General features: G+C 33.1%; 1 protein-coding gene, 1 non-coding gene and 1 pseudogene across 5 annotated transcripts in view; 2 read left to right on the top strand and 1 right to left on the bottom strand.

Moving 5' to 3' along the window:
* IFT80 (intraflagellar transport 80) overlaps positions 1-21,715 on the top strand; it is a 92,183-nt gene that overhangs the window by 29,817 nt on the left and 40,651 nt on the right. For all 4 annotated transcript variants that reach the window (XM_036219825.1, XM_016149039.2, XM_016149049.2 and 1 more), the window contains 3 exons: positions 1,375-1,484; positions 5,346-5,435; positions 6,186-6,323. In XM_036219825.1, coding sequence (XP_036075718.1) covers positions 1,375-1,484; positions 5,346-5,435; positions 6,186-6,323 — 338 coding nt within the window. The remainder of the gene's footprint in view (positions 1-1,374; positions 1,485-5,345; positions 5,436-6,185; positions 6,324-21,715) is intronic.
* On the top strand, positions 2,225-2,297 carry TRNAI-UAU. Its single transcript has one exon. It is a non-coding gene; the product is annotated as a tRNA-Ile (tRNA).
* LOC118602569 lies at positions 10,474-10,592 on the bottom strand (annotated as a pseudogene).

Raw genomic sequence — 21,715 nt, 5'->3', positions numbered from 1 at the left:
TGGAAGCATGCTTTAGGATTTTTCTGTGTTAGATCTGAATTAGACTTTCTAAATCTTGTTAACCACTGAGACTTGCTCACAGTCATGTTCTGGTTGGGAAGAAAAGGGCACAAAAAGAGTAGGGTGGCACTTAACAGGCGTTTATCTTACTGAAATTTACTTTCTGTTGATTACTGATTACTACCTGTTGATTAGCATCACTTGGATTTGCCATTTAAATAAATAATTAAATCATATTGATGCATATTTAATTTTTTTCTGAGAATGTAAATTCCTGATTCATTCATTCATTCTCAGAAAGTCAACTGCTACAATAGTCTGACTTAAGAGTTCTAGACAACTTGATTTTATATATATAGGTGGGTTAATATTTTATAGATTAATTTTATAACCTGATTCACGTTCCTAATGAGCAGATAACTGGGTTAAACAGTGGAGTACAGATATTTGATGCTTCCAATTGACATGATACTCATTTTTTTTTAAAAAACTAGGCTCACATAAAGCATACCATTCCAGAAGATATTAGGTAATCTAGAAAGTAATTGCGTTAAAAAATACCATCTCTAAATTCCTATTCTAGGACATTGAAAACAGTATGAAATTTAATATAGTTTATAGAATGATAGGTAAATCAAACTTATACCTTTCTCTGAGAAATATAGTTAACTTTATCCTGGTTATGGGATTTTTAGCCCTTCTTAGCTTAGCTTTCAGGCCAAAGGCACACTTAACTTAAAACAAAACTTTCCCTAATCTGATATTTAATTTTAATTTGCCATTTATGAATTCATAGATGGGAGAGGTAGATTATTTTGGGGTTGGGTGATTTCTATTTATTAGACTACTTACTGCTTAAGCAGCATTTGAGGGAAAGTTCTGTTGCCTGTAGCAATATCAGGAATGGGAAATAATCTATAAGGTGAGTATACCATGTGTATTTTTGTATGGAAAATTTAAGTCAATTTATGCATTCAGTCAGTTTAAATACTGATGGCTGTTGATGATGGAAAATGATACCTTTTTAAACCTCTTTATATCTTACTTAAAATAATGTAGCGTACTTATTTTATGTTACGTACTGTACTTCAATAGCACAGTATCTCAAATTCCTAAAAACTTCATCTTTTCTCAGCAAGATCAAAATTTAAAATGTAGTTTGTCAGTTGTCATGGTAGAATTTCAAAGGTTAATATTAACCCAGTCTGTATTTCAATATGAGGCCATACTCCAGTTTGAAAAGATTTTTGAATTAGGAGGAAACAAAATGACACCCCAAATTACTTTTTTAATCCTTTTAACTATCTCCCTTTTTAGAAAGCATAATAATTACAGTTTATCAGGGTTTTTTTTTTTTTCTGTTCTTTTTTACAGGAATGCCAGTATATTCAGTAGCATGGGGCCCTGATTCAGAAAAGGTTCTTTACACAGCAGGCAAGCAGCTGATTATTAAACCTCTTCAACCAAATGCTAAAGTTTTACAGGTACTTCTCAGGCATTTGTTAATCGTTGTCAGGATCTGCAGACTGCTAAATGAGAAACGTCTCTTTTCTTAGGAGTTCCTTTCTTCTGGGTGGTCCTTTTAGAATCTGAGGCTTTCAAATGTGTGGTTTTTATCAGCCTTTATTCTAGAACAGGGACTATCATATGGTTATGTTTTCAACAAGGTTCACTTCATCCTTATTCCAATTCATATTATACCAGTAACTCATAAGTGTGTTTTGAGTTACTAAATTATCAAATGATTTGACATAATAGGCATCTTTAAATTTAGCAGCATCAACCTCAAATGTATAGATTTGAGACAAAATAGGAACTTGAAGAACTTGTTTAAACTGTGTTTTTAATTATCATCATTGTCATCTTTCTTCTCTTAATCTGTTCAGTACACTAGAGGTTTCCTTAATACTCTAGTATGCTTTCAGGATTTTTAGATTGGAGGGTGAGTCAATATAATCTTTAGAATAAATTAGATGTATATAACTTTACCAATTACATAGAAACAAAACAATAGTAGCAGTTAAAATGGATTAGAACAGGACAAATTAGTGGAAAACCTTTAAGCCTATGTCCAAGATTTTGATGTTTGATTCCCGTGTTAAAAGGCAGAATCATTTTCTTCATATTTTGATAACAACACAGTATCGTGTGGGTAATAAGAACACAGGCTTTGGAGTTAGTCACCTGGGTTCAAGTGCAAGTTATAAAATATCTTTGAGGACGTGGTTCCATAGTGTAGTGGTTAATACATCTGCTTTATATGCAGAAGGTCCTGGGTTCATGCCCCAGTGGAGCCACAGTCTGTGATCTACGGACATGGCACCCTGAGCAAGTCCGATGCCTGATCTCGGAAGCTAAGCAAGGCTGGGCCTGGTTAGTATTTGGATGGAAGACCACCTAGGAAGACCAGGTGCTGTAGGTGTAAATGATAATCAAAAATTTAAAAAAATATTTTCGAGCTTCAGCTTTCTTATCTCTTAGTTGTAATGATAATACCTACTTGATAGGATTGTTGGGAGGATTAAATGAATTAAATTACAAAGTGCATAGGACAGTACATAAAATAAGCATATTGAGTGCATATGATAAGTAATATAGAGAAGTTGTTATTGATGTTATTATGAATTATTATGTTATTTTGATTTTTTACTCAGTCCCTAATAGATTAGAGCCAGGGAGGCCAGAAAAAGGATGTAGAATAACTAGGTCCTGGTTACGGGATTTGATGCTGAAGGTGGACCAGCAGATATAAAGGTGTCTTAGAAGAAGCATCAGTTTTAACAGTTGAGTAGGTATAGATTTTGGGGAGCAAAGAGATAGAAATGACTTTGAGGTTTCATATTAGTAACTCCTATGTAGATTATGTTATATATAGTTCATATAGTCAACATGCACTTACATTTTTACTGCATGCAGAACAGTCTGCTAAGAACTGTGGGACCAACAAGAAATAGAAGATACAAATCCTTACTGTTAGGCAACTAAGGTGAAGCATTTGGGTAAAGGGAAGAAGCTGGAAAAGGGGACTAGTTCTGACTGCCTTTAGTCCTAGTTCTTCCATACCAGTTTGAAAATCTGCTGTGAAATTTCACAGCAAAAATAGGCTGTGCAGTGAATCTTTTAGTTTATAATTATGTGATTTACTTAGATACCCGTAATTAGGCTTATGTAAGTAAAACTCAGGAAGATGCTGATATCACCATTGATAAATTATAATTTAGTGGTTTGCTAGAGCCTTTGGGCCAGGAGGTAGTAGTGGAGAGAAGGAAAGGTATCTAGTGCCAAAATTTAGCCAGAGTGGAGGAAGAGTTAAAATAGGAACTTAGTGCAAATTTTCTATTCAATTTGGAAAACTAAAGCTGCAGCAATTCTCTTTGGGCATAAAAACATACTCAAATTTTGATTGTTCACAAAAAAAGAATGTAATTCCTGCTTGTAGAATAAAGTTCAAAAATATATATCCCATTTCCCTTGAGAGCTCTAGAGACTCATCTGTAGATCCAGAACTTGATTTTATAGTAAGGAGAATATTCATTTAGTGAAAATGTAGCACATACCTACTATATACCAGGCACTATGCTAGGTGTGAGATATTCAAAGTGAAACAGAACATAGTTCCTGGCATTAAGGAGCTTGTGGTTCAAAGAAATTTTACAAAGTGCCTAAGATATTGAGAAATAATTGAAAACTGTATATTATACGTAATATGTAAATATATGTAACATATAAGTTGATATCCTAAAACATAGTATAGTTGATCCTTGAACAACACAAGGGTTGAGGTGCCAACTTTTTAACACAGTCAAAATCCAAGTATAACTTTTGACTCCCCAAAAACTTACCTACTAATAGCCTACTATTGACCAGAAGCCTTGCTGATAACATAAACAGGCGATTAACACATATTTTGTATATTATATGTATTTTATATTGTATTCTTATGATAAAATAAGCTAAAGAAAAGAATGTTATTAATAAAATCGTAAGGAAGAGAAAATATATTTATAGCATTTATTAAAAAAATTCACATATATATGGGCCATGTAGTTCAAACCCATGTTGTTCAAGGGTTGACTGTATAAAGAAAATTTAAATCAAATATTATTTCTGACATTTAAATATGCAAAATTAATTTTTGTAGCTTTAAAATGAAACTCTTAAGCATCTCTGTGGGTCTATCTATCTATATTTATGTCTATATATTGTTATTTTTGTCCTTGCAGTTTATTTTAGAACACTGGGTTAATTTGGCAGTAAATTGTGAGAATTATTGCTTTTTTAACATATAGCATCAAGACATTTGTTTTTGAGAGTGTATATTTTTGTGTATCTTGAATAAAGTAAGCTACGAATTATTCTTAGAGCTTATTTGACCCTAACTTGATATTTTATTCTGTATACATTAAGAAAAATAAACTGGGAAGGGTCTATAGAAAGAGCCCTTAAAATCAGTTACTCTTTGATATGAAGTTATCGGTTCAAATGTCAAAATGTACCTTACAGTCTTCAAAAAAAAATTATTTTAGTTATATTATTCTGCCTAAACATGGTGAAGTATAGCTTTTAATTACATGTGTGATAATAGCTAAATGGGCATATGCATTATATTTAAGAGCAAGAAGATACCCATGCTTACTTTCTAGATTGCCAATTTCTGGGTCACTTATATACATACATACATACATACATACACACACACACACATACATACATATATACATACATACACACATAAGCATTCTATATACACATCTGTGGAATACATTCTTTTTATAATATGGTAAATATAGCAGAAGCTTCTCAAAGTAGTTCAGTTACTACTCTAGGACCTGAGGGTAAAGAAAATGAAGCTTAGGAGAATATGCAGAAGGGAGTGAAGAAGGTACTAAAGAAGATCTTCATGTAGTAGAAGTCTTTTAAAAAAGAGGAGAATTAGAATACAAGTGCAAAGTCAGTATCAGTAATGGGATCAACCATACGAAGGAGAGCAAGATTTGTAACTAAGTTTTGGAGTATATAACATATTCATTCTAGTGTAAATCACACAAATGTCAAGCTTGAATAGCTCAAAAGCAAGTGGTTTTCCTTCTGGAGTTCAAGCAACTGAGGAAATTTATAAGGACATAAACTATATAGTGGATGTCAAAGTGCTAGGTGCTTTCATTAGTGTAAATTATAAATAAAACAGGCAAATGAGGTTATACATAATGACTATGAAGGGAAGGTGGGAATCTCCAAGGAGAGGACATGAGTATCATTAGAAAGAGGTCAAATGTCTTCCTATAAAAAATGTTTTTCATTGCTCCCGAAGTTATAATTAATATCTTATTTTTTTTTTCTCATAGTGGAAAGCTCATGATGGCATTATTTTAAAAGTAGATTGGAACTCAGTCAATGATTTAATTTTATCTGCTGGTGAAGACTGTAAATATAAGGTATGTGATGTTTGAGTTTATCACCTGGTTAAAAGAATCAGGTTTAGGTGAGAATATTCTAAGAATATTATTTTAGTCCTTCACTTTAGCCATGTCATTTAATTCTACTAATTTAGGAAATTGTTATTTTATAATTTTAAGTGGTATTTTAAAGTGTTGACTTTCATATTGGCCTGTCTCAATGACCTATAGAATTTGATTTAATAAACAGCAACATAAATACAACTCCTACTTTTAGTGACTCAATTTAAATCAAGTTTTTAAAAATCAAGCTTATTGATTTATTAAATGTTAATCAGTTTTAGACCAAAATAATTTTGGGGGAAGAATAAGATTTAATATAACTATAGTAAGAAGAAATTTAATTGAAATAAATACTTTTAGGGAAAGTTGATAGAATCCTTACTGGACAGAACAAATTTGAGCAAAAAACTGATCATCTCAAAACTTTATTATTAAACTTGACAGGGCTTAAAATAGTAGGTTTTATTAATGATTAATCAAAGATTTAGTAAATTCTGAAAATTATCACAATATTATATAACATCACAAAAAATATATATATATTTTTGAGATATTTAGGTTTCAAGAAATATAGCTTTTCCCCCTTTATGTGATAGTAAAGACATTTAATTGCTAATGCTATAAAGTGATGATTTCTAAGTCTACTTGATACCTTACTGGAGGAAAAACTTGTTTATAATAATGTGATGATAGTTATAAAAGGTTTTTTAAAATTTGCTTTTATAGGTTTGGGATAGTTATGGCCGTCCTCTGTACAATTCACAACCTCATGAGCATCCTATTACCTCAGTTGCCTGGGCTCCAGATGGAGAATTATTTGCTGTTGGATCGTTTCATACTTTACGCTTGTGTGATAAAACTGGGGTAAGTTATAGTGGTGAGTAATCACAGATGTGCTATTATAAATATGGAAATGTACAACACACCTGCTTTTCATCTTTAAAAAGCATTTTCAATGACTGCATTGGGCTGAATATTTCTGATTTGTCTTCTTAATATAGCAATTCAATGAATTTCAGATTTATGAGACCAAACTCTTTAAGTTTAAAGGATAGGTATGTTCTCTATTTGTCTTTCTGAAAATACTTATTTTAAGCATGATTGTAAAAGATGGTGAAGTAGTTAAAGTATTAAAATGATTCCAAATCAATATGGAGAGTTCAGTTTTAGACTTATTTTTAACTGTCAGTGTTTCATACAAAAATTTTGGTTGCATATTTTTGTGTGTTTTTTAAAAATATATATATATATTTTTTGTTGCATATTTTTGATAAGGAATTGATAGTAAATTTTAAGTGGTCATTTTAAAACTAAAAGAGTTTGGTTTTTGGTCAAGAATTCATATTTGAGTGAGACTTTATTCTTACAAGAGGATATGCCTTCCTTCACACAAATTCTCTTTAGAACTTAGGCAAACAGCCAAACTCAATAGGATTTGCCTATTGTACTTGAAGAATAAGTTGTTTCATCGAACTGCTCCAGAGGCAGCAGCAGCATGTGAGTGGGGCCGCTCCACGCTACTACTAAGAGAAAATCACATAATTGTTCTGTGGCTTTTTCCTCAATTGCAAAATGAGACAGTTAACTTAGAATTTTTAGAGCTTTATAAACGATCTATTAAGTTTTCAGGCTACTTGTTTTCTGTCACATAAAATATAAATCCCTCTGCCTGACTTTAGAAGTTCTCTGAAACCTGGTACCATAAAATTCATTCAGTGTTTCCACTCCACAACTTCCTAGTTTGTATCTGTACCCAAATCAAGTTGAACACTGGCTCATGAATCTTCTCTGCTCTCACTAGCATCCTCAGTCACCTCAGAGGTGGAATGCTCTCACCTCTTTGTCTTATACTCGGTGTTCTACCCATTAAAGCCCATCTCATGTTTGACTTCTTTTCATGATCTCTTCCATAGATAATCCAAAGTTTTTCTTTTTTTAAAACTTCCTCTCACCTGCATCTCTCTTTTCTTAGTTATAACTTCAGGATGTTAGATCAGATGATCTCATTTCCATCTGATTTTCTAACAATGATTCTAAGTCTATAGAATATGTACTCTTATTTTCACAATGCATTGTGCTCTTATATTGTCCATTTTAGTTTTATGTATATTATTTTCGACTCCCTAGATAGTTTATAAGATCTCATAGCTTAATGAGTAGTTATACAACACAGTAGATACTCAATAATTCACTAAGTATGAATTAAGCATAATAATTTCCATTTGCCATTTTGATGAAAATATTTGAAGAAAGTTTGGGCACTGAATTTATCTGAATAACTGAATTAAAGAATTACTTTGTTAAACACTAAACCTATTTTTAGAATGTTAACTAATCCGTAGAAATAAACTTTCTAAAAGGATTTTCCTTTAACCTTGTTCAACTGAGTAGACTAAATATATTGTAATAATTTTTTAAGGACTTGAGATTAACATTATATATATATTTTCTTTTATTTGGTAGACATTATATATTACTCATTAGAGTATTTTAGAACCTGGGGTTGGAAAGCTGTTAAGATTTTCATTCAAGTTGTTTACAGTGTGATGGAGAATCAGACTATAAGACTTAAAGTCCAGTGTGATAAGTGCTATATTGGAGGTTTGTTTTGCACAAGTACCAGGAAGGTGTGGCAGAGCATAACTCTGCCTGTGGGATGTTGATTGGAGAGCCAAGGCTTGAAGAATTAGTAGTTCTCAAGGGAGACAAGTTGGGGAAAGAGAGTTGCAGACACAGCCTCTTGTGCATCAAAGTGTAAAAGAGCATGGTGTTTTTGTGCAATGTCAGTAAGATTTTGCATGGGTTAGTACCAGGAGATAATACAGAAAAGACTTTCTCAGACCTATCTTGTTTGCCATGTAAAAAAGAGTTTAGATTTTAATCTTTTTAAATCTATTTTCTGCGGCACCCCTTTAAATGTTGCTGTGGGGTGGAAAACAGGAGAGGAAGTTGAGCTTCTGGTCCTCTTCTCCACCTGTGACTAGAAGCTACACATGGATGAGTTTTACTAATGGCATCCAATGTAAGATTTCTCTGAATACCTAAAACGATGAAGTTGGAAAACTGATATGTAAGTCACTTGAGAACCATGGATGATGGATAGTAACATGATGATATTCACATATTGAAAATACTGCTTCGATATCAAAAGGCCTGCTCTCAGGAACAAGGTTGTAAAAAAAAAAAAAAAAAAGGAAATTCACTCAGTATTGTTCCCTCGTTTCAACCATTGATTTTCCTCAGTTTTCTGCCTGCTTTTTTTTTTAAACAGCTTTATTGAGATATAATTTACATATTATATATTTATCCATTTAAATTGTACAGCTTACCATTTTTTTAGTAGATACATAAGATTGTACAACCACCACCACACTCTATTTTAGAATATTTTCTTCCTTTCTAAAAGGAATCACATGCTCATTAACTGTCAGTCTCTATTTCTCCCTATCACTCCCAGTCTCTGCCAACCACTAATTCACTTTCTTTTTTCTATGGATTTATCTATTCTGGCCATTTGATATAAATTGAATAATACATTATATGGCATTTTGTGACTGGTTTCTTTCATTTAGCATAATATTTTTAAGGTTCATCCATGTAGTAGCATATATCAGTACATCATACCTTTTTATGAACAAATTATATAATTATAACATTTTGTTGTTACATTTGTCAGTTGATAGACATTTGGGTTGTTTCAATTTTTTATTATGGATAATGCTGCTATGAATGAGTGTAAGTTTTTAAATGGACCTGTATTTTCATTTCTCTTGGATATATACTTAGGAGTAGAATTACTGGATTAAATAGTAACTCTATGTTTAACTTTTTTGAGGAATGGCCAGACTGTTTTCCATAGTGGCTATCCGCCTGCTTTTGATCGCCCTCCAGTCTTTAAGTAGTTGTTTTTGTATTTTTTCTGGAGTCTATAGATGTTATCTGTGAGAAGGCTGGTCTGATAGCAGCTGTTGTGCTATTGCCATTCCTTACACATTAAAATTTCATTTAAAGTAACTGATCATGAGTTTTTAAAAATCATCTCTGGTCTGAACAAGCCTGATCCCGTCTGATCTCCGAAGCTAAGCAGAGTTGGGCCTGGTTAGTACTTGGATTGGAGACTACCTAGGAAGACCAGGTGCCTCGCCTAAAAAAAAAAAAAAAAAAAAAAAAAGAACTCTGAACATTTGAGAACTATGCTAACTACTGCAATGATTTTCAAGGTGAAATGGAGGGGAAGAGCTACCTGTTTGAGATTCATTTTTCAAGGAATTGTCCAGGAAAAGAGCCATATGACATGGATAGTCAGTTCATAAAACAAATGCAAATGGCCAATATAAACATGGAAGGATGTTCAGTTTAACTAATGGATAAATATAAAATAAAGAACTAATGATGTATTTTACTTAATAGATTGAAAAGATTAACAATAACTTAAAAGACTTGGGTTCACTCAAGTAGGAGGAAATAAGCTCCCTCATTTACACATTGTTGATAGGAATATGGATTGATTCAGTCTTTTCGAAAGGTAGTTTGATGATACATATCCAGGTGTCATATGTACATATTCCTTGACCTAGGGATCTCACTTCTAGGAATTTCCTATAAAGGGATCTTTATACAAGGACACCAAGATGTATGTATAACCATTTTATCATAGTATCGGTATAATAGTGAAAATTAGAAATAAATGTCCTCAAGTCGGTGACTAATTAAGTTATTATTCTTTATGCCTAAAATGGACTACCCTCAACTCATTAAAAATGGTGAAGAAGAATTATGTTTAATAACCTGGAAAGATACCCATGATGTTATTTAGGAAAACAGGTCAGGTTTTAGGAGAATATTTTATTCTATGATCCCACTTAGGTATAATAATATGTCAATGTCTATAACTACATGACTAAAGGTATATCCATTGTTTCTGGAAGCTATATTTGAGTCATCTTTTCCTTCTTTTATGATTTCGTATAGTATGAGTCTTTTTTTAGTGTTTTTTCTTTTTTTTTTTTTTGTATGCCTGCAGCACCTGGTCTTCCTAGGTGGACTCCCATCCAAGTACTAACCAGGCCCGACCCTGCTTAGCTTTTGAGATCAGGTGGGATCGAGCTTGCTCAGGGTGGCATGGCTGTAGCAATATGAGCCTTTTTTAATGAAAGGTATCAATTATGGAGATGTGATAAAGAGCTTTAAAAAGTTCAATAAAAATGAGCGAAAGAGGAATGATGTCACAGAAAATGGTGGAGTAGGGAGCTTCAAGAATTGGTCTGTCCACTTATGCAACCATTAAACTGTCAAAAAATGTCAGATTCAACTTTTTCAGAGCTCTGGAATCTAATTTAAAACTTACAGCAAACAGGAGGAATGCTTAATGAAGAAAGAGGCTGCTAAATTTTGGTAAAAAATTATTGTGGTATTCTTTGCTTATCTGCCTTACTTACCATCCCTCATTCCTAGCTTGGTAGTGGCCATGGGAATGGTAGCCTGCATTCTGGTACTGCTTGCTGATGATGCCACAGGGGACAATATGGACCATGTTCTCAAAAAATTGTGGTTGTATTTTTTTTAACCTGGCTGGTGTTTCCCTGAGGACCAGAAACCAGAACAGAGGCTTGTCTTTATTTTGCCTCCTTTGGAAATCTCAGCTCTGGAGTGACTTCCCAGGTGGCATATGTTGAAACCATGTGAAGACATACCACCCGAGCCACCTGGGACAAGGGATATTGGGTGGGACAAGCAACAGACAGACCAAAAAGCCTAGGGAGGAGGAAGCTGAGGAGGAAGATATATGGGAAAATAAGAACTTTGGAGGGCTCTCACATATACTGAGGAATCCAGAGTGCAACACACATGCCCAGGGCCAAATATAGGCTCGGAAAAGCCTTGAGAGGACTGTAGGCTTGTATCATTGGCAGATCATTGGGCAGAGCTTTGTATCACAAGCAGGAATGCCCCAGATCAGAGCCAATTTCAAAAAGCAAGAGAGTATTTTTTTCTTCCTTTTTGTCTCTGTCAGGTCACAAGCTGATCTCTGGGATAACAGAATGGAAACTTCACATAAATGGAATATTCTTGGCAAAAATCGTTTGGAAAAGTCACTAAATAAACAAATGACTGCAGCCCTCAAAAAAACAACAACAACAAACCCTGGGGAGTGGGGAGGATCTGATTTCCAGATTATAAGATTCAAAACATCCATTTTTTCAATAAAAAATTACAAAGCATAGAAAGAGGCAGGAAAGTGTGGCACATTCACAGGAAAACAAAACAAAACAAAACAGAAAACAGAAACCATCCCTGAGGAGGCCCAGCATTGGACTTATTAGACAAAGACTTTAAATCAGTGGTCTTAAATATGCTTATAGTTAAAGAGAACCAAGAGAGCCATGTCTGAACAAATAGAAACGATCAATAAAGAGATAGAAATTATAAAAAAGAATCAAATATAAAATCTGAAACTGAAAAAAAATGAGCAAAAGATAAAGGCAGTGTGTTGTAAAATACCCCCCAGAACCCCAAAATACGTTTGGTCTCTTCAATAAAGAGTTTCATGAAAATAAAAATCGTAGCACAATACCGTATCCCAGAAAATGGGAAAATGGGCCTCCTTGTTATACACTGAGGAGAGCATTAATTTGTACAACTTTTCTCAAGTATGATTTTATAAAATCTGTCAAGATCCTTGAAACTTTTGACCCAGCTATTATATCTTCAAGGAAGTTTAGAAATGCATTGCATGTTCATTTACTCATTTTCATATACACTAATTCCTTCAGAAATATTTATTGAATCTATTATATGCCAGGCATTTACCCTAGGTGTTAAAGAAACAGCAGTAAACAAAATAAATTCCCTATTCCGAGTTGTTATTTCAGCAAATGAAAGGTTATAAGAAAGCAAATAAAATGAATATGTAATATGTTAAATGATAATGTTATGAAAAATAAAACTGGATATGGGAGAAGGCATTATTTTAGGTGAGGTAGCCACACAATATCAGACACTAAATATACATTACTGAGTGGTTAAGTAAATTGTGATATAAGCAAATTACATATAGAATAAAAATTAAAAGCCATTGTACCATAATTTTTCTCTAGATTCCATTATTTTATTTTTACCTTTCATTTTTAAAAAGGCATGATTCAAATATATAAGGTAAAAGTTTTCAAATCAACATAGTTATTATGAATAAATATGCAGAATATATTAACGAATTACATTATGTTACATTAAATATAACAGAATTCAAGGGAAAAGATTTGGATATATAAGATACCTTTTAGCATATTTAAAATTAAATGATGTTTTGGCTTTTATTTATCAGCAGGTGGTGCTATTGCTTGTGTAAGAGAAAACTTTTTGCCATTCTTATTTCTCTCTTCTTGAATATCTTGTTAGTCATTATAATAAAAACACTTCTTTCTGTTCATTCATTCTTCTATTCAATTAAAATAATTGCGATGATTCACCACCTGCAGTAACTAGTCTTAACTGCTATATGTAACTTTTCCTTGTCAATTATCTATGTCAACACATAATTTAAGCCAGCCTGCAATTTAAAAATCAGTTAATATACCTTAAAGAATGTAAGAAGCTTTGCATCTCTTTTCTCTTCCACCTACATCTAAGTTGTGAACACCCAATTTTATGAATTGAATTCATTCAACTTGGCTAAAGATATGTGCTTTTGAAGATCCTTTTAACCTGGTATATTTATACAGGAGCAGTGAAGAGAAGGGGGTGAGGTTGACGTTTGAGAGATACTTTTAAAAGTTATTATAGTAAAGTCATGGTTAAATATCTTATTTCCCTGTTGGGAAATAATCTATGTGCCTAAACAGTTTGACAAACTGTAGGAAAAAAAAATGGCCTCTCAAAGGGATGTGCGATCTTCTGGTAGGTCGACGCTTACATATTCTTAGTTGTCTCTGTATTTTGCTATCTAGTATGATTGTTTGTTTTATTTTATTTTAATGAAGGAGTAGCATTGGCATGTTCATAGAGCTCTGGAGTCAAGACTCCAGTGGTGAATTTACAAAGTTAAAGGCCTCTCCTGGGACTTCGGTTTCCTCCTCTCTAAAATAAATGGGCTAGGCTAAGTGATTGCTTCCTTTCAATTTCACAGTTCTATGGTACCTTTTCCATGGGTACTGAACTTAGTGCTGGCTTCCCCTCCTGAGTAGCATTAGTACACTGTTGTTTTTTAACATAAGGCTGTTGGATAGAAAGAAGCAGCCCTGCAAATGGCATGCCAGGAGTGGGAAAAACTCAAGCAGTACTGGAGAAGTGTGGTGATCCAATAAATTCTCATTTACTCTACATTTTATTATAGTGGGATACAAGTAGCAGAAATCATTAAGCAAAAAGAAGGATTAGTTACAAAGTTACAGGGATATCTTCCAGAAGCCAAGTAAAGAAGTCGGTAGGCCTTAGGCATCAGAAATTGGAGGGCTAAGAAAACACAGGAAGTGTTCCCTTTGTCTTCTGCCTTGCTTCTGCCTGTCCCTGGCCCAGCCTAGATAATATACTAATGCCTGGTCTAATCATATATGCCTAGGCAGGTGAGATGTACTGTACAAATGTGGCTGCCAGGACTCTCATACAGCAACCATAGCAATTGCTGGGGAAGGCCAGGTCCTGAAAATGGAGGAGGGAGCAGCCAACCCAGTAGGTTACTATTTGTGTTTAAAGGCTGCATTAGCCTAATTTGTCAGAAGTTTTCAGTTCAATCCTCTGAAGAGTTTCTTTTTACATGAATAAATGTCTGCCTTTATAATGGGAATTAGAGTTGTATTTTCAGATTTAACATAAAACCAATTTTGCTAGAAGCCATAAAGCCATGGAGTATAAACCATTAAGGGAACTATGCTTCCTTCACGATGAGACCTTGCTGTCGTGACTTGCTAGAAGAAACTTGGCAAGCAATAAAAAATTGGAGTTCTATTACTTTAATCTTTTAAAAATGAACATCTAACAGATAGTAGGTGTCCCATAAATGTTGCATTTTAATGGATCTTTGTGCAGACAAGAGCTTTGTTTTGTTTTTTAATGACTTACGTTAATTTAAGTTAATGTAACTCAATGTCTTTGGCTAGTTCATTAGTTCATTACTAGAATTGATCTATTTAGTTAGATTGGTGGATGTTTTTGAGAAGGCTAGTTTTTAAGTGTTTGATTTTAATTTGTAACTTGGATTTTTAATTTTAAAAGCCGAGTATGGTTAAAGTCAAGGTTGAGTTCTGAGAAAGAAGGCTTGCACATTCATTCATTCATTCATTCATTCATTCAACAGATATTCATGTGTACTAAATTCTGTTTGATAATTTGGCTATTTAAAGAATAACATCCATACCTGTCCTCTAGGAGTGGCTTACCTTCTGTTGAGAGTACCGATATGTAAATGGATAATTAAATAAGTTATATAATGGCAAAGGTTATAATTGTGAGAGGATAAAGAAGGAATAGAATAAAAGTAAATTTTCGGAAATGTCTGTACTTGTTTTAGGTGAGACTAAACCAAGTAAACTTCTTCTCTGATAGTAACTTAAAAACATTTTTTAAAAACCCAGCAAACCTTTTGTCAAATGACTGGAGATCATGGTCTTTCCCCCACTCCCCTGATTTTGGTACCTAAAAATCTATATTTAATTCTCTATGTGTAAAAGCACACAACTTTACTTCTGTTTGACAAATGTTCTCTAGATGTGTACCTGCTAAAATCACACAAAACCTTTTGTTCTCATGGACAATCTAGCTATGATTTTTTATATAGTGTTCCATTGTTCTGCTATCCTCCATTTGGGGTACAGTTCCTTCTTCTAAAATCTCATATTTTTTTCTACTTATAAATATCTCATAAACCAAACTTCAATATTCATATATTCTCATTAGTCATTGCTAGAGATAATCATGTAATGTAATGGCTAGGTCTCCAGAAGAGAGAAAGAGTTTTTAGGGGGATCATTTTATAAAGTATTTAAATGTCTAACCAATGTACTGTATACTTGAAACTAATAAAATAAAATTAAAAAAAAAAATTTAATCCTTCGTTTCCATTTAAGAAAAGATGTTCTTTCTTTTCATTTCATTGTCTTTAGTTAAATTACCTTTCCCTTCCTTACTAGCTACCTTTTTAAGACTACAGATTTTTTTCAGACTATTAGGCCATATCTAATTATTTGCAGTAACATCTGTTAAGGGTTATAGAGTTGATGATTTAAAATTACTCCTTTAGGACTTTTCTCTTGGTATTCTAAGATGTCCTTATTGTCTCTGAGGAAGATTCTTTCTCAGTCTAATTTTTCATGTGATCAGGAAATCGTCATGAAAAATGATAGCTTTCTTTTTCTTAATATAATCTCAATGTTTTTTATACAATTCATATGATAGAATATTAAATGCATATGTTGCTTGATGTCATAAAACTATTTTGGTGCTTTTCTCTTTCTAAAAGTAGCTTGTTTAATAATTTTTAAATGTTTTCTTTTAGATATCCTTGATATTCAGTACCACATGAAAAATACCAAGATCCTACTACCTCTTAGTGACAACATGTCAAATTATGGTTTAGTTTCTTTCTAATTGTGAAAATAAGCCTTTTGAAAGCCAAAACCACAACCCCCAAACTACTTTTAAAAAGTGGTAAAAGTATTGTTTCATGTGTTCATGCTGTTTATATCTGAATCTAATTCTTTAGGGAAAAAAATGAATATGCTTTTTTAAACCCCCAAAATGACTGCTCCAATTTTGTGGTAGGCCAAATAATGGGCCCCCAAGGATGCCCATACCCTAATTCCCAGAACTTGAATATATAATCTTAAATGACAAAGGGATTTTGCAAGTAAGATTATAGGTATCGACCTGTAGATGGTAAGACTGTCCTGGCCTGTCTAAGTCAGCCCAGTCTAATCATACGAGTCCTTCAAAGCAGGGAGTCTCTTTCCCAGTTGGATTAGAAGATGAAGGAAGAGAGTGTCAAAGTAAGGGCCACTCAACATGCTATTGCTAGCTTTAAAGATAGAGGAAAGGGACCCTGGTCAAGGAACAAAGGTGGCCTCTAGAAGCCATGAATGACCAGAATGGAAATGGGGGCCTCAGTCCTACTGCTGTAAGAAACTGAATACTGCTAACACCCAGGATGAGCGAAAAAATGGATCCTCCCCCAGACCCTCCAGAAGGGAATGCAGCCCTGCCAGCACGTTGATTTTAGCTTGGTGAAACCTGTCTTGGGTTTATGCTCTATACAACTGTAAGATAATAAATAGACATGTTTTTACATGGTTATGATCACTGTAAGCGTATTTTTATATATCCTTTTACTTTTAGTATTGATGTTGAAAACTTATTTTAGCTCAATATTATATCATAATCTCAAAATACTCAAACTATGAAAACCTCTAAGTTTGTGGTAATTTATTATAGCAGTAATAGAAAAGTGTATCTTTGTAACTGCAGTTCAGGGCCAATCTTAGCAATGAGTTATGTAGATGGAATGTCTGAGAGAAGGCTTTTCACCACCTTATTGATAACAGAATTTCTCCTGTTAGCTTTATTATTTTGATTCAAGAAATTGCTGTTTCTTAAAATATAATAGTATCATGGGAATAACATTAAACTTGTTCTGATCATGTCCTTTCTCAATAATTTGGCTAGCTAAGAGGAAGTTTTGCATAAGAGAATGAAAAGAGAGGCATAGAGTACTATTACCCAGGGAGATGGCCCTTTTTGGAGACCATCGAGGTCCTAGATATTTGGGGAGATACCAGTGATATTTTCCCAGAGCCAAAACCAAAGTGGCAAGCCTTACAATTTTTCAAAACTGCCTTTAGACAAAAATATATTGCTCCTTCTTAAAAGCTTAAGAGCAATTTGTTTTGTGCTTGTTCAGTGGCATAGTGCTTTACTTCTTCCTAGACACCTGAAAATAACATTTCGTATTTTACTTGGATATCATATTGTGAATACAGATCATATTTGTGTTCTAGAAACTTCTTTTATAATTACTGATTTTTTCCCATTTTGGGTTTTTTTTGTTTTGCTTATTCATCTTAATTTTTTAAGAAGTTAGTTGCTCTTAACCAAGCCAAAAGTAATTTTTTTTTATTTTTTTCATATTCTGTATTCTAAGAAAACCATTAGTTGCAATTTATTGCTTAAAATTAATAGTGCAATTTGTGACAACATGGATGGACCTTGAGATAATCATGCTAAGTGAAATAAGCCACACAGAAAAAGTTGAAAATCACATGATAGCACTTATGTGTGGGATATAAACCTAAAAGCAACAGACATGACAAACAGAGACTCAAGGATATGGACAGTAGACTAGTAGTTACCAGAGGGTTAGTGGAGGTAGAAGGGAGGTAGATAGGGGTAAAAGGGGTCAAATATGTGGTGACAGAAATCTAACTATGGGCAGTGAACATATAATGCAAAATATATATGACTTACTGTTGAATTGTACACTTGAAACTTACTGGATTTTGTTAACCATTGTCACCATAATAAAAATAAATAAATAGAAAGATAAATGAAAGCCTCACTAGTATTGTGTAGGCACAAATAGCAATTAATATGAAATAGTTTAATTAGATATGTAGGCTTATATTTTGAAGAAATTTGTGGCAAAAAAGCAGTAAAATAGTGAAAACAACAAAATAGAAAAATAATACCCATAATCAACATACCAAAAACAAAAACAACTTTTATTTTCTATTTACCTTACAAGTCTTTGAGCAGACATATTTTTACATGGTTATGGTTACCGTAAATATACTTTTAAAAAAATATATACTTTTATATATAGCCTTTTACTTTTAGTATTGATGTTGAATACTAATTTTAGCTCAATATTATCGCCTCAAAATAACTCAAACCATGAAAGCAAAGCGTGAGTATAATTTTAATTATATCAATTAAATATTACTAAATTATAATAATTAAATATGTATTAAAGACTTTAAATCTACTGGGAGAAAGATAATGGCAGAGTCAGAACTTTTTAAGTTGCGATATAACATATACGGTATCTTATGTATGCAGCTCAGTAATTTTTTATCTATGTAAATACCCAAGAAACCACTACCCATATTGATATAGAACATAATATTAACAACCCAGACACTTTCTTTGTGCTTCCCTCTAGTCAATTACCCTTCCATAGTAACTACTATTTTGACTTCTGTCACCATAGATTATTTTTGCTTGTTTTTGACTTTTTTATAAATGGAGTCATACAGTATTTATACTTTTGTGTCTTTTTTGTTCAATCATGTATCTGTGAGATTTATCCATGTCATTGGGTATATTGGCATAGTTTTTGAATCTTCTCAAATCTCCCCATAAAAAAAAGAAAATAAGAGACCATAACCAAAAAGCAACTACAATAAAATTGGGTGACACTATATCCCTACCAACTTCCAAATACAAGTGGCTTTTCCAAGTACCATTGATTAGATATAGGTATCAGAATCTGTGTGCGAAGAAGCAAAAGAAAGATGGCCAGGCTTCTAAGACCACGAGAAAAGAAGAATGCCCAAATCACTGTAAATACCTGAAAGTGAAACAGATCAGTCTGAGAATAGCAGCTGAAACCGGAAAGAAATTTCTGTAGGATCCAATTCTGAGTGAGTGCAAGGGGACCTTGACAGTATTTGATAGCGCTGTAGCTCCCTGAGCCTAATGTGCTCTTGAAACTAACAAATCAAGCTTCCTCTCTGGACTAAACACTGCATTGAACAGAATTGCTGGTAGTCAGATCCAGATTGATCAAAATGGAGAGATAACCGAGCAAAGAAAATAGATGGTCCAGATAAAAATGGAAGAAAAAAACTAGAAGATGCTGGTCTCAAAAAATATAGCAAAACCCATTTCACTTAAAAATGAACAGCAGAACAGGATCACAGTCAAATTATATAATGCTACCAAAGACAATGAAAGCATGCCATAAACAGATAAGTACTGTAACCAAATAATTCAAAACAAGCTGAAGGATATTAAGAATATGACAAAAGCTATGAAATAACTGTATAAATCAGACTAGGAAAATTAAGAAACAAGGTGACTAGAGAAAAGGAGAGTTTTAAGGAGAGATGATAGAACTCAGGAGGGAATTATAAGGAAGGAAAAATTATTAAAGAAGTGAAGACCAAACTAAAAGGAATATAAAAGCAAATAAACATAATGGATAATGCCTTAAGATAAATGGAATATAAAAATGGGAAGCAAGGAAATAGTAAAAGAAATATAAGGTTTTGATAGAAAGTGGTAGAATTTCCAAAGGGCTTCAAAGGAGAAACCCAAATTAGTAAATAGAACAGATAACTAAAAGCTACCATTCAGGAAAGATTTCCTCAAACATGAGAGATTTGACATACCAGATATCTAGGAAATTGACCCAGATGCCCAACACCCAGATTTATGCTAATAAAACTAAAGGAATTTAAAGAAAAAGAAAAAAGTTATGTGGGCATCCAAGAAAAAGACCAAGTCACTCATAAAGGGAGGAAAACCAGAATATCATCAGACTTTGATAGCAACACTTTATGGGAGAAGACAATAGATTAGCATAAGATACTCAAAGAAAGGAGGTGAGCCAAAGATTTTATATTCAGCGAGTCTGACTTTTAAGTGTAAAGGTCATAAACAAACTGGAATAAACTGGTATGGAAGAGCTAAAGGAATGTTCCTAGTAGTGTTTTGAGGAGTCTACTGGAGAATTAACTTCAGATTAACATTATGACTAAGGGCATAGTAAATAAGGACTGATTATGAGCACTAGTTATATTCTTATCTATAGAGTAATATATACTATCTGTAGTTTGTATTAACTATAGGTACCAACAGTGCAAAAATAGGTGAATGAGAAAATATATGAAACCTAGAATAAACTTGCTGATTATCTAATAGGTTTTAATTTGGAGATAAAAGGATATTACTTAAAATCATGGGGAAAAGAGGAGGAGGACGATATCTCCTAATTTTCATATTGCTTTTAGTGGACAACCAATAGAAAAACACCCCAAAAGGTGGCATGGGATAAGGGTATTTTTATAAAAGTAATTAGAATAAAGGTAGTAATTAGATAAAAATTGAAACCTTTCTGTATATTAAAATGTATTCCAAAAGAGAGAGGAGCAAATAAAATAGACCACATATGAAAGGCACATGTAAGCCAAACATGTATGCATAGACATGTTACATAAAAATGTATTGATCATACACTCAATGGCTATAAAAGAATGTATATATCATTATACTACAACAGATAATACCTGATATATTATTAGACATATTTGTTTCATACTCTAACACCTTTCTTAGGTAAATGCTGGTACCTACACACACCCACACATACACGTACATATTGAAGAAAGATATAAGGATAAAACAAAAGATATTTATAGGAGAGGGAGAGAATGAGGAGAGAAAAAGGGTAGAAATTAGACTTTAATGATACCTTGTTATATATATATTTTTTTGTAAATTTAACTTTGGAATCATATAAATATTTTATATAATTATAAGACAAATTTTTAGAAAGCAATTCCTAAAACTCTAAATGAAATAAATGAGCCTAATTGTATTTAGTTGTTTGTGTCACTACTCAGAGGGGAGCTATTCCCCAAATGACTGAATGATTTGATTGTCAGCTTCTTGGTCTCACAGTAGAGACTCAACAGAACATCTCTCTGCCACTTTGGAAAACAGTGTGGCACTTCCTCAAAGAGTTCAGCATGGAGTTACGGTAGACCCAGCAATTCCACTCCTGGGTATGCACCCGAGAGACATGAAAACATGTTCACACCAAAGCCTATCCGTAAATGTTCATAGTAACATTTATTCATAATAGCCAAATAGCTGAAAAAACCAAATGCCCATCAAATGATGAGTGGAAAAAGAAAATATATTATATTTATATAATACAGTATTATTTAGTAATGAAAAGAAATGAAGTACAGATACATGCTACAACATGGATGAACCTTAAAAACATTATGCTAAGTGAAAGAAACCAGTCACAAAAGCCACATAATGTATTACTCCATTTATATGAAATGGCCAGAATAGAAAATGAAGATAGATAAGTGGCCAAGAGCTGGGGGAGAAGGGAATGGGAGTGACTGCTAATGGGTATGGGTTTTTTTCGTGGTGATAAAAATGTTCTGAAATTTGATAGTGGTGATTGTTGCATAGCTCTGCCTATTAAAAAAAAAAACCAAAACACTGAATTCTATACTTTAAAAGGGTGAATTTTA

This window comes from Rousettus aegyptiacus, unplaced genomic scaffold (genome assembly GCF_014176215.1).
Source record: "Rousettus aegyptiacus isolate mRouAeg1 unplaced genomic scaffold, mRouAeg1.p scaffold_m13_p_4, whole genome shotgun sequence".
Lineage (NCBI taxonomy): Eukaryota > Metazoa > Chordata > Mammalia > Chiroptera > Pteropodidae > Rousettus > Rousettus aegyptiacus.
Note: the sequence above shows the minus strand (reverse complement) of the source record. Positions and strands in the feature narration are given on the sequence as shown.